At 39.2% G+C, this 12,761-nt stretch overlaps 2 protein-coding genes across 4 annotated transcripts in view; one reads left to right on the plus strand and one right to left on the minus strand.

Annotated features, from left to right (window-relative positions):
• CUL4A (cullin 4A) overlaps window positions 1–7,962 on the plus strand; it is a 56,626-nt gene extending 48,664 nt beyond the window's left edge. For both annotated transcript variants that reach the window (XM_057390637.1, XM_057390647.1), the window contains 5 exons: window positions 3,254–3,468; window positions 4,904–5,026; window positions 5,948–6,017; window positions 6,188–6,358; window positions 6,959–7,962. In XM_057390637.1, the coding sequence (XP_057246620.1) occupies window positions 3,254–3,468; window positions 4,904–5,026; window positions 5,948–6,017; window positions 6,188–6,358; window positions 6,959–7,098 (719 nt within the window). In that variant the 3' untranslated portion in view covers window positions 7,099–7,962. The remainder of the gene's footprint in view (window positions 1–3,253; window positions 3,469–4,903; window positions 5,027–5,947; window positions 6,018–6,187; window positions 6,359–6,958) is intronic.
• A 1,447-nt stretch (window positions 7,963–9,409) lies between these two features.
• GRTP1 (growth hormone regulated TBC protein 1) overlaps window positions 9,410–12,761 on the minus strand; it is a 35,393-nt gene continuing 32,041 nt past the window's right edge. For both annotated transcript variants that reach the window (XM_057363556.1, XM_057390661.1), the window contains 3 exons: window positions 12,326–12,498; window positions 12,025–12,210; window positions 9,410–9,901 (listed from right to left, as the gene is read on the minus strand). In XM_057363556.1, the coding sequence (XP_057219539.1) occupies window positions 9,812–9,901; window positions 12,025–12,210; window positions 12,326–12,498 (449 nt within the window). In that variant the 3' untranslated portion in view covers window positions 9,410–9,811. The remainder of the gene's footprint in view (window positions 9,902–12,024; window positions 12,211–12,325; window positions 12,499–12,761) is intronic.

Genomic DNA, 12,761 nt, shown 5'->3' on the forward strand with positions numbered 1-12,761 from the left:
GAACTAGTTACTGTGTGCTCTGGGGAAAATTAGTGAAATAATGCCAGATAGTAGAGAATTAATCTGTAGGGGGCAGACACATACATCATCCTACAGGAGATTTTATGTCAGCTGTAACAGGTTTTTCTCTTACAGGCACAATCACAAAGTGCTTTTTTTTTTTTTTTTTTTTAATCCTGATTGCCTGTATTGAAAAGAAGGTTGGACTGTTACTTTGAATTATTAAAGGCCAGCTATTTCATGGTGTATTCATGTCCTTTGCTTTTGTGGCAGCACTCCTCAAACATGAAAGAGCCATATAAGCTGACCATCCATGCTGTCTTAAGGACTGATAAGTCTTTGCCTTACTTTTAGAGTCTTCATCTTCCCTAGGAAATGTAGAACTTTTCTTTAGCTGTTAATCCCATTTATGCACCTGCTAAGTTGAAACAAATCTTAAAAACTAGGGTMGCCAATGCTGCATGGAATGGATGCAGTGAACAAGCGCCTTCTACTGGAGTATCTCTACCTTGTCCCATTTCTGTGAAAAATACCTTGACTGATGCATGATAATAGTGGCGTTGACTTCTTTTATGGCTTCTTCAGGTGACTGGCTTAGATTTGTGTGTGTCATTCCCTTGATGAAATTTTTCCGTGCAGTGAACTAGTTTGCAGTAAAGATATGGACCTACATTTGTGCTCAGAAAAAGCTAAACCAAACCCTGATTTCTATTACTGCAGTAACCTATCTGCAGGAACTATCTCTTTTTTTTAATTATCAAACTTTGATCCAGTTGTCACACCAGGTAGATATGATAAGTGATCATTTATCAGCAGGCTCAAACATAAGACATAATACTGGCAAAAACTAATTTTTAACTTCTACAAAAATGAATAAAATCTCCCTACTATGTAATACTTTTCTTTTTAAGACCTTAAGATCTGTTCTAGCATAGTCCTCTGGTTAAAATAATTCAGTATTGCATTATTTCTGGAGGCTGTTTCTTGTGGAACACGAATTTGCCAGCATTTGCCTTATTTTCTATTCCTATGCTCCCTTCTCTTTTTTAGATCAACAAAAATCCTTTTCACAGTCATATTCTCTAAATCGCTTTTTTCCATCCTGTGGTATGTCTTGATGAAACTACTGATTCTTAAAAAAAAAGATGTCAAGTCCTGTGATTGTGATTGGACTCTGCTCTGAGTTAAGGCGCTGAGGGGGAATGTTACTTTGTGGGTTTGTTGTTTCCACATTCCTGTTATTCTTAGTGCTTTGCACAGTTTTTTCTTCAAATTATCATGTCCCCTAAGTTTTCATTACAGTGTTGGATCTGACTTTTCTGTTCCTAGTGCACTGTAAGTTAGCTCTTTCTTGTTTTTTATTCTTTTTTTATAATCCTTTTTTTAAATCTTCTTGACCTGAAAATCATACTGTGCTCTCCAGATATGTTCGTTCTTTCTTTCCATTCTTGTAGGCTGCAGCCTTCCCCTGTCCCTTAGGCAGCTAGTTATAGATAAACTTTAAATCTGGAATTGTCCCTTAATTTTTTTCTCTTCAAATCTTTAGTGAAAGGATATTTCTGCTGGTGCTCTGTACAAGGCTCACTGAAGGGAAGAAGAGCCAGTATTCAGTGCATCTGCGTRACTAGAAATGGTGACTTCTGTCAGTGTACTAGAAGTTAGTGACTGAGGTGATGGTAGTGGTTATCTGCAGCTCTGAAAGGGAGGCTTTCATTTTCTTTCATTTTGGTAGTATTGYCAGCTGCAGTTTTGCCAGCTGCTTTCCTGTAACTGTGAGAAAAGATGTAAGAATTTGTCCATCTTCTCATCTTTGCTGAAGAGCCACTAGAAACTGCTCTAAATCAGTTCAGTAAAAATAATCTATCAAAACTCCACCTAGGCTAAACTTCCACTTGATCTTTGATTTTTTTCCATCTCTGCCAACTTAAATAAGAGCCTCTAGGTGTTGAGGTCTTACAGCAAAAGGGTAATTCTCCCTTGAAGTACTCAGAAACCTGCTTTTTAAGAAAAAAGCATTTTCCATTTTGTTACGAAATKATTACATTTTGGGATCAGACCAGTATCAGTCTACAAAATACAGGATCACTCCTCCTTTATCCACCTTTATTCTGCTCTTTGAATTCCAGCAATGGAGTAGAAATAGGAAAGTATGCTATGCTGGAGTGTGTGCAACTTCAGAAGGTGTGATTAGAGTTCCTCTTTCTGAGCCATAATCAAAAGTTAAGCGTCTGTTTAAGGCCATTTATTAGGTGTCATGCATTTGCCAGATACATATGCATTAAATTTTAGAAGTAGGCCCTTGAGTCAGAGTTGGCTGTTGCTGCAGTTGCTGTTGTCCTTAAAAAGTTGCAAGTTGTTACCCCTGGCATGTGGCAATAACCTTGGCTTGGAACATGGAAACCTCTGCTTTAGTAATGTCTTTGTTATGACCTTTGGTTTTGGCTTCGATGTTCAATGCAGGAAACYTCTTGGCTCCCAGATCAAGTTAAGATCTTGCTGCCACATGTTTCCAAGTACTCTGGTAAATAAATCAGAGTCACCATTCCTTTGGAAGTTGCTGCTGYACTGGATGAAGAGAAGGTGAACTTGAACACCTTCACTCAGCTTTGTTAACCCCGTGGAGGGGTAGCACAATGTGTGGAACTGAAGGGAGGATGGATGTGAGAGGGTACAGCAGAAAACTTGCCATCAGRGGCAGTGTCTTAGAATCACCTTGTTAAGGACAGAAGAGCCACAGCAATATTTTAAGGCTACTGTGGGTGTTGCCAAAATAATGACACAAGGTGCCCGCAAAYTAGTGGTGTAACTGGGTGAGGGGAAGGAGAACACATTTAGAACACCACTTTGAACGCTGGGCAGGAGAACTGTTCCTCTGCTTTTCCCACACGAGTGCTCAGAGTGAGTGATAGAGATCCCAGCCTGGCTGTGAACAGACAGGAATGCTGGTTCTGTCAGGTTTATCCTGACCCAATGGCAAAAAGCAAAATGACTCTGAATGAAAATGGATGTGGTCACCATGAACTTCTGTAAATTAACAGCAGAGGTGTTTTCACATGCCAAGCTTAATAAGTGTCTCAAACTTTAAAACAAGTTTGGTAATGCTTTACCATTGTGTTTCTGTGTTTCTTTTATTGTCTTTTGTTAGGAAAAAAAGCTACTTGAAATAGTGTCTTCCTTTCCCTTGAGGATTAAAAAGGTAGATCATCCCACAGCTTCATTTTGTTTGATAATGACTGTTCTCCCTTCTCTGCAGAGACTGAATGTGCTGAAGATATGGTCTCTACAACTACTGTAGTGCCTACAACTCCTAAACAGACTACTAGTCAGACTCCAACCAGCCCACCACCAACATCATCACCCTCAAATCCTGCAGTTGGTAAATACAATGTGACTGGTCCAAGTGGAACCTGTGTGCTGGCCTACATGGGCTTACAGCTTAATGTCACCTATCCAAAAAAAGATGAAAAGGTACATTCTGAGTTTTGTTTCTTCAAAGCCTTCAGATTTCTTCTTTGGGGAAGACTTGGCAAATTATAAGCTAACCTTTTCCTTTAAAAAGCCCAGRTGTTTGTGTTCATCCACCAGTATCCTCTATTTGAATTGCTTAGTTTGCTGTAGACTTGTGACATTTCAAACACTTGTTCTGAAAGTGGTTGTTAAGGATTCTTTCGTTCACTAAAAGCAGTATTAAACTTGTCTGTTGAATCCAGGAATTGTATATGGTCATTTAACAGAAATAGCAAAAACAATCAAGATATGACTAGGGGAAATCCTGTTATCAAAGCTGCAGTGGAAAGATATTTAAAATGTTAAATAAACGACATAAATTTGGTCTGAGGTGCCTGCATAGAAACAGTGAATGACTATTTGAAGAGAAAATTACTACTGTAGAACTGGACAGACTTAATTACTGTCCAGCCAGCACTGAAGAGGTTTGGGTTTGATGCTTAAAAGTTACTTAACACCTGATTTCAATAGCAAAACACCCCCCATGGTTTACATAAGATCCAGCTCTGGCACAGGTTCTTTCCTTTCATTATTGGTGCAGAACTCAGCTTGCCAGCTTCATGGACAAACCCAGAGTCCCAAAGGGGTTGTTGAAGACCTCCAATAGGAAACAATGGCATTGCAAAAGAAACTATTGCATTTATTTATTATGTTGATGATGACTGAGAGGTAAAGTCATAAGCACTGATAACTGGTGTGTGGCTGTACAGTGGCTTGTTATGATGGCAAGTATAATTTAGCCACCTTGATTGTGTGAAATACCCTAATTCTGGTGGTCTGCTTCTGGTGGAACAGCTGATTTCCAGTGTAATGACCAATGAGGAGGTGGCAAGTAGGTTTTCCAAAAGGAAAACATCGCATGAGGATTAGCTAAGAGTTACTGAAAGCTTTCTATTTAATTGTTTGGCAAGGGCATTTAACCCACAGCTTTCTGCAGATGTAAGACAGTATAAAATAATGAACCATGGGCAAAATGAAAACATTTTGAACTGAAGTGACATGCAAGATGATGCTTACAGGTGGTTCCCTTAATTGCTTCTGCATTATGTCAAAGCAGTATTTTATAGCATCTTGCCCTYTGTGTAGTGTGGTGKTTTTTGGTGTTTTTCCTTATGCTGCAAGGACCTAAGCAGTTTGTGTGGAGAAAGCAGTGGGTTCATGGCTGCAGCCAGAACTGCAGAAAGCTTTGGGAGATGTGCCCTTAGTTGTCTGTCAGCCTGGTAACTCAAGTGCAGCTTGCATGAGCCTGTAACATGACATATCTGCCCGGGTGTCTGTAATATAGGGGAAAATGTAACACTGTAGGCACATGAAACAAGCCAGCTACACCTCAACTGAGTCTAAGGTGATGTGTTAGGTTTCTTCAAATGTCATAATTGATCTTCTTCTCTCACAGAYGGGTTTGGATTTGCTGAATTTCGTACCACGTGATACAACTGCTTCTGGGAGATGCGACAATACATCTGCTTTGTTGAATTTGACTTTTGAGAAAACGAGGGTTATCTTCCAGTTCGCATTGGTAAGAATCTCTGCACCATGCATGGAAGGTCTGCAGGACTTTTCACGTGGGAAAACTAACTGGGGAAAGTACAAGAGGAAAAAAGATGCAACTACAGGAAGGGGAGTAGCTAATTCTTTGGTTTTAATACTAGAATTTAGTGGGGTTTATGCTTGGTCACTGTTGTGAGAGAAGAATATGTTTATGTATATACACACACACACATATGTATGTATACACACAGAAGTATTGTGTTTGGAATGGGAACTTCCTTGAAGATTGTATTGCTTACTCTTTAAGGCTTTTTGCTGAAACTGGGAGCAGCCTGTGACAAGTGGGCATCATCTAATTTTAAGCTTGGAGCTGGATTTAAATGCTCGTTAATATTTTGTGTACAGCCCCAAGGTCAAGGGTGCTTGTCTTCTGGTCTCTYTCCTATGATGGTTGAGAACCCTGTTTTCCATAGCTCTGCCCCAGAATGCTGTATTGGAGCTGTGTACCCCTGAGGAATGAATCCACTTTGTCAGAGCTTCATGCTCCTTTTAATGCTGATGGGATTGATCAACTGTGATCACTCTGAGCTGTTGCTATTAAATGATGACAGCTTTGTGGGGTACTGAGATCACTGCAAGTAGACTGGTTAAAGAATGGGTGGGACTATGTCTACAGTGTGGAAGTCCAATAGTTTGGGGGTGACAAGGCCCCCTTTCTCTGCCTCTTTGTCCTCCCCTAAAATAATCTTCCTTAAGGTGCATACCTTCTGTAGTTTTTCTCTCCTGAAGTCCAACACCTCCTCTGGATGCTAGTCCCAATTGTTGACTATGCTTTGAAAAATTTTCTCAAAATGCATGCAGAATTGAACCGGAATGTTAAYAGCTTGTGTTGTACATCATCAGCTTAAATGACAACTACTGGTTTGTTGGTTTTTTGTTTTCTTTAAAGAACGCAAGTGCTGAAAAATTCTTCCTGCAAGGTGTGAGTGTAAGCACAACTCTGCCTCCTGAAGCAAAAAGTAAGRACTTTTAAGAAATCTATTCTCTGTGATTACTCCTACAAATATTAACGGTAGCCTGCATTAAATAATGTATTAGAAATGTTGGGGGTGAATATATCAGAKTTCAGCTCTATGAGCTTACAGCTCTCGCTCTTCAGGTTTATATAATAAGACTTTCTCTGACACAGATCCAACATTTGAAGCGTCAAACAACAGCATGAGTGAGCTGAGAGCTTCAGTAGGGAACTCCTACAAGTGCAGTTCTGAGGAGAATCTGCAGGTCACGGACCAAGCCCTTCTCAATGTATTTAATGTTCAGATCCAGGTTTTTAAGATTGATGGAGACAAATTTGGGCCAGGTAAGAGGTTTGCATTTGGCAGCCCCTGTCAAACTGAAGATATGTGAAGTATACTTTGATATAAATATAACATTCTGTTGTCAAATGTCAGCTTGTGGGAGCTATGCTTAGTCTCTGCATGCCCCACCACAGATGATGTGGGGGCTGATGAAGATGTCCGAGTTGAGGCTAGTGTGAAAAGTRTGTAAAAAGGTTTGAAACAACTTGGACTTGTTCCTGATGGTCCAGAGAAGCATTAAGGAAGGCTGCTAGCTTTCCATCCAAAATGTGAGCAGTTGTGTGAAAGGGGCAAACCTGTCCTTTGTGTGACTGTGGTGAAAGTAAAATGGTTGTGGGAAGAGTCACATAGATATTTATGATGGCTGAATGTGTGTTTAACTAACAGCTCTTGAGGAGAAAACAATCAGTATAAAACTATTGTGCTGGTACTGGAAAGACTAGATCCTGAATTATTGTAGTCAGTGGACTTGGCTTCCTTTTAATTGTTGGCAAGCTAGCTGAGCCASTTTTATTATGTGCTGAGAGCAGAATGCTGAAGTTCTGGATGTAGCCATCTGTTGGTGCACTAGTATCTAACATGGATCTTTTTCTCTCTCTTAGTGGAAGAATGTCAACTGGATGAAAATAACATGCTGATCCCTATAATAGTTGGTGCAGCCCTTGCTGGTCTTGTTCTAATTGTCTTGATTGCTTACCTGATTGGCAGAAAGAGGAGCCACGCTGGATATCAAACGATTTAATTACTTGCACTAAAATCCAGTGTAGAAGAAAAGCAATTGCAAGAGGCTGGGGGAAAAATCCCGACACATTTTCCCTGAACTGATTGATATTGTAAGGTGACATCTTTTCTTGCAAATTGCTTCTTTAAAGTCTGCTTTTATTAAATGTGAAATCATCTTGCAGCATTTAACTATGCACAAAAATAACTTCTGAAAATTCTGGTGTTTAATTTTGCTAACTAGTTTTAATATTTACCCACTTAGAAACATGCGGAAAGTTTTTAAGGGTGCTTTTTTTGAATTGGCTTAAGATCATGTCAGCTCAAGATTCCAGAGAGGGATGTTGCTAACTCTGACTCAATTTCAGAACTCTTAACAAAGGGAAAAGRTTCATTCTTTGCACCGCTGCCATCGAGCGATGATAAGTATACTGATGATGCATTTAAAAAAATTTAGTAACAACTGACAAATTGAAATTTAAAATCTAAACTTCACCTTGTCTCTTAGGTGTGTATTTTTTACTAAGCTTTAAACTCAATGCCTGGCMCATGCAGGGTGTGAACGACGCAATACTCAAACCTTACAGGAACTCTTTATGATTGGACAACTCCCCTGTTTGATATTTTTGATGCTATGCTAGCTCGTTAGGAGCTGGTACTTTTTTAAAATGGGTGTTATTTTTATTTACGTTTTTTTGTAAAGTGATTTCAGTCTATTCTGTTGGAAGGTTCAGAGAGATCCTGTTACTGCACATGTGTACAATATAGATCTCAATCTGCTGATTCTATTGCTTTAAACTTGGCTGGGGGGTTGTACACTTTAAGGATCAGTTCTTATGTATGCATTGCCTGTAACAATGCTAATAAAGACACTTTTTTTTCTGTATTTCTTAGTATTGCTGATTACTCTTAAAACTAGTTGTTGACCATTTTTTGAGTGCTGAAGTCATGGTTTGGCTATGTTTGGGAAGCTTCAAAAAAATCCTTTGTGTGGAGTTACGTTAAACAGTTGCTTAAGTTTCTTCTTTGTGCCCCAAAGGCAAACCATAAAGTGTATGTGTGTTGGAAACAGGCTTTTGTTTTGGACTTTGTGTCTGGAGACAAGGAAGGCTACCTGTTGGTAACCTGAGACCTGGAGAAGTTAACTCTTACATTAAACTGCCACTTGCTGAGACATGTCAGTACACTGGTCTGCCTGGCTAAGCATCACTTGCTGGAAGTGCTGCTAAGGTTTGAGTTACAAGGACTGTGTAGGTGACATTTAATCTTTCATTTTGAAGTTGGGCTTTTACCACGAAGTAGGAAACGCTGGTCTGCTGAGGGCTGTGAGTCTTGTTATACGCTGGAAATTAACCTTTTCCTTAAAGCTTCCCTGACTCCCTCCTGCAGCAAGGCTTTGCTGTTAACAGCACCAGCTCCACAGGGCAGGAACCGGGGCACACCAAAACATTGCACCGAACTCCTGACCAAGAGAACCTAATGCATGGCAGTAAGGCTGGTGTACTTTGGACCAATGCCCARTGACCTTGATGGTACCTGGAAACTGGATTTTGCTAGTGGAGGATAGTCTTTCCTAATACCTGCTGACATACTAGAAGTATGATATTGCTACTGTCCTTATGCTTCAGTGTTTAAGGAAAAAAAGGTGTATGTCTGGTACCTTGAAGGCTAGCAYAGTGCAGAATCATTGAGTAGCAGTCTTTAGTTGTCTAGATGAAAACTCATCTACTTCCTCTGTAAAAGGTGGGGGTTTTTTTTTCCTGCTGAGGAGTAAAARAGTCTCAATTTTCAGGGTAGGGGGAAGCCATCCTTCACAAAGAATTAAGAGAGTTTTTARTAAAGCCTGATTGTGCTGTTAGAAGGTGAGACTTTCCACAGGAGTTGTTGCACACGAAGCACAAACCCCACTGCTGACCTGTCCCTTGGTCTTCCCTCCTTTCCCCAGCTGGAAGGAGAGGATTTGGCCACGAGAGGGCTCTGTATGGGCAAGAAAGCAATTCCTGGACTCCTGGCCCCAGCAGGGCTGGAAGTGGCCCCGTGCCAAGCACTCCATGTCTTCCCCTGCCAAAAAAGTCTGTTCATGGATGTCATTACAAGTGTTTCTGCTCAAATTTTTAGGGACACAGGTGTGTGAGGACAGCAGCTGTAGTGCAATCTCACACTGCATCGAGCAACTTGTAGTGAAGATCACTTYCATTGTTCTCTTGCCCTGGACTTTGCCAGATTTGAGTTCCTTAAGTGAGAGCAGTGAGGATAAAGATGCTTATATTCCAGCCAATGACTGGCAGTCACAAGTCCGATCACATATTTTACTCTCTACACCAAGAAACAAGTTCTGACAAATTAAATTAATTTATTTTGTACAAATGGTAACGGTGTCACAGTTAATACAGTAATCCATAATTTTATACATCTGTTTTCTTTTAACATTACAAAATTCCCTGGGACTATTTCTTTAAAAGGAGGGTCCTGACATTGATCGTATTCTACTCTGAAAACACCTTAATCCTTAAAAAATAAAAACAACACACCACCAACAAACAATAACAGAACCACCAGTTCCAGTTATCAAATCTGACATACAGTACAAAGTATTAACACACTTACTTAAAAGGCAGGAAAAGTTGGTCAAGTGTCAATTAATTCATGGAAAGCTTAAAGTGTGCTTTAGTCAGTGCAAATAGAGGAATGTGTCAATTGCTGTAGTATCTGACCACCTGGTTACATCTGGCAAGTTATCCCTGAGAAAGCACCTTCTCCCTGCAAGTCTCTCGGAGTCTGTCGATTGTTGCCATGGATAAGCTTCCAGGATCTGTGAATATTTTCTGAGGGCAAAAAGATRAAATTCTTAGTTAATATGCTGGCTTTGGACAGCATGCTAAAATTCTTACATAATTCTCTAAGGTGTGAAATCCCYGCTTCGATGTCCATACTGTGAAATTGCTTATGCTCTTTGGCCATCCTGTAACAGGATAGCATCTTCATCTACTGTGCTGTAAACACACAGTAAACCTGGAGCAGCAAAGTTACATAAAAGCAGCAATAGAAAATCTGGTTTGCATTTATGTCCAGTTGAGATTATTTTAGATGGCAGGTGGTGGAAGGTGGCATATTTAGAACACATTAAGTTGTGCTGGGTAACGTGACAAAGCACCAATGCACTTCTTGTGTGGTTCTAGCAAAGGTGGTTCAGACTATGGAACACATAAATAAACCAGTGTCTTCCTASTGCAAAAATCAGTTTTAATCCCCCATGATACTAGCTTTTCTCCCCAAACAGTTTTTTTGGGAGTAATGTATATGGATGTAAGACCTTGATGCATTCTGAATGCCACCATRCATTTTCAATTACTTTTTTCTTTTACTTTCATCTGTTCAAGAACAATGCATTCGTTTCCCCTACTTCACCTAAAACTTCTGAGTGAACAAAACTGACATGAGCTACAAGTTTATGCACTTTAAACTACAGTTAAGGTGTGTGGGCACCTCAGTTCTCTAGAGCTGTTAAATGACAGCTCTAGAGATGAGATTGTAATTGAACTAGTTTGGAACAGCTTTCTGGTGAAGAAGCCTTCAAAATAAAAACTAAGGTTCTCTTCTGGAGGAGGAAGCATAAAGATACCTGTCATCACCCTTACTGGTACCAATACYTGCACTGCTGAAAAACCCCCACCCAACAAGCAAAGACAGAAGTATGTGTTTCAAAATTACAGAAGAACCTAACCTAAATTGTTTATTTTAACTGCCTGCAAGGCCCCATTACTACARTAACTAACACAATTAAAATTCTTTTACTCAGGTATAACTGCAAGAAAAAGGTGATTGATTTTTAAAAAATAGGTGGTGTAAAATTTAACACAAAGAGTGGGGAGGGAAGTCCTTCAAGGATAGGTGTTAACATAAGCCCCTGAACAGATGTTCTTAAGGCAGTTTACATTTAATTAAATTCTAAACTGTTTATGGAATGGAAAAATGCCTCAAACAGCTCCCTTCTAAATTAAAGCTGTACCTGTGATTTTTCTCTTGCTCCTTTTATTAAAAGACTTAAAAGTGTCAGTAAGTTGAGCTGATTTTCCTTCTATATGAGCAAAACTGAAAGTTCGTATAAATGACATATCCCACTGTGACTGACCTATGCAGAGAGATCTTCCACAAGCATTAAACTCTTTGGGGGGTAAACATCCAGGACATGGTTTTGTGCACACYGAGCAGACAATGATAGAGAACTTGACCAAATTATTTATGACAGGTGTGCTCCTGTTACTCATTTTGCAGCTATCACCTTTTATGTTTCYATTTTCCAAGGTAAGCCCTTTATCTAATGTTTTTTATACTGATTTGGCACCCACTATATTAGTAATTTACAAGAGTAACTGTTAGATTGCAGATTATCTTAGCACTTGAACACTCACCCTCCTTGGTTTTTGCCTGAAAATGAGAACGTGCTGCTGCTGTCATGTTCTAAACAGAATATTGTGTATTGTGGCACTACAGTCATTTATCAGTGCAAGCTTAAAATTCACTTTGTGCTTATTCTACAATATTGTATTACAATTCATCTGAAAAAAAGCACAGGATCAATATCCAYAGTTCACTAGAAAAATGCACTGAAAGTATTTTCTCAATAGACTTCCTGCCTTAACCAGTGAAAAGGGCAAAAAGAATTTTCTTCCTTGTATGACAGATAATGTGATTGGATTGCTATATATGGAATTAGATAATACTTATTTAATATAATATTTAATAATAATAAAATATAAACTATTTAATATATTTATATACTTATTAGAAAGGTTTGAGTTTCTTATTTTAAAAAACATTCTTCATCCTTTTGTCAATCCTAACAGCTCTGTTTCTCCTGACTCTATCCATCTTTTGCTCAGTGAAAAAAATTTCTAAATCAGTCTTGGTTTTAATTTGTAATGACTAAAAGCTGCAGAGAATTTACCTGCATGAAGGTGTGACACTCTGTTACAAATGTTCCTTTGGTGATCTGCTTAAATTTATCACAAATGTCAGGGAAATTCGTGGCTTCCAAAATAAAACCTTGGTTTTGCTTAATCAACGTTAAGGCCACGCGGAAGATGATCTTTGACCCTTCATAGAATAAACAATCCCATATTCGGAGCACAGTCTGCAGGAAAGGAGAGAATTCAGATTAACCTTGATTTTCAGTAAGCAATTATTACCAAAGCAGTACAAATGAAATAATTATAAGTGTAGTAAGAGAACTTTATGTTACTGATTACCTCCACTGGCAGAATGTCAATGAACAAGCATATAAACCAGCGTGACACCACTAGGGTCCACATGACTCCATGTCTTTCCATCAGCTCTGCCACAGCTGGAACTTTCATTTTCACAAGTTCTCCAAGGACTTCCTGATCAGTTTTCAGGCCCAACATTGCAGGACTGTAATAATCTTGGAGAAAAGAAATCAAAACTTAGAAATCTGTGGACATGATCTTCTTGTGAAATTGAAGAGAATGTCCTCTGCAGCTGAATGTCTAAAGGCACATTGAGCCTATGAATCCCAAAGTGAAGTAAATTAACCCACAAAGATCTCTRCACYGTGGTCATACAATGCTGCTYTTTCAGCCAAGGGTGRTCCCTCTGCACAAACACTTCATTGATGCCTACTGAAGTATCTTCTTTCTCTCTGATGTTTTTTGGCAATTAATTCTT

This window comes from Malurus melanocephalus, unplaced genomic scaffold, assembly GCF_030028575.1.
Source record: "Malurus melanocephalus ecotype Western Australia unplaced genomic scaffold, MMel_1.1 scaffold_1, whole genome shotgun sequence".
Lineage (NCBI taxonomy): Eukaryota > Metazoa > Chordata > Aves > Passeriformes > Maluridae > Malurus > Malurus melanocephalus.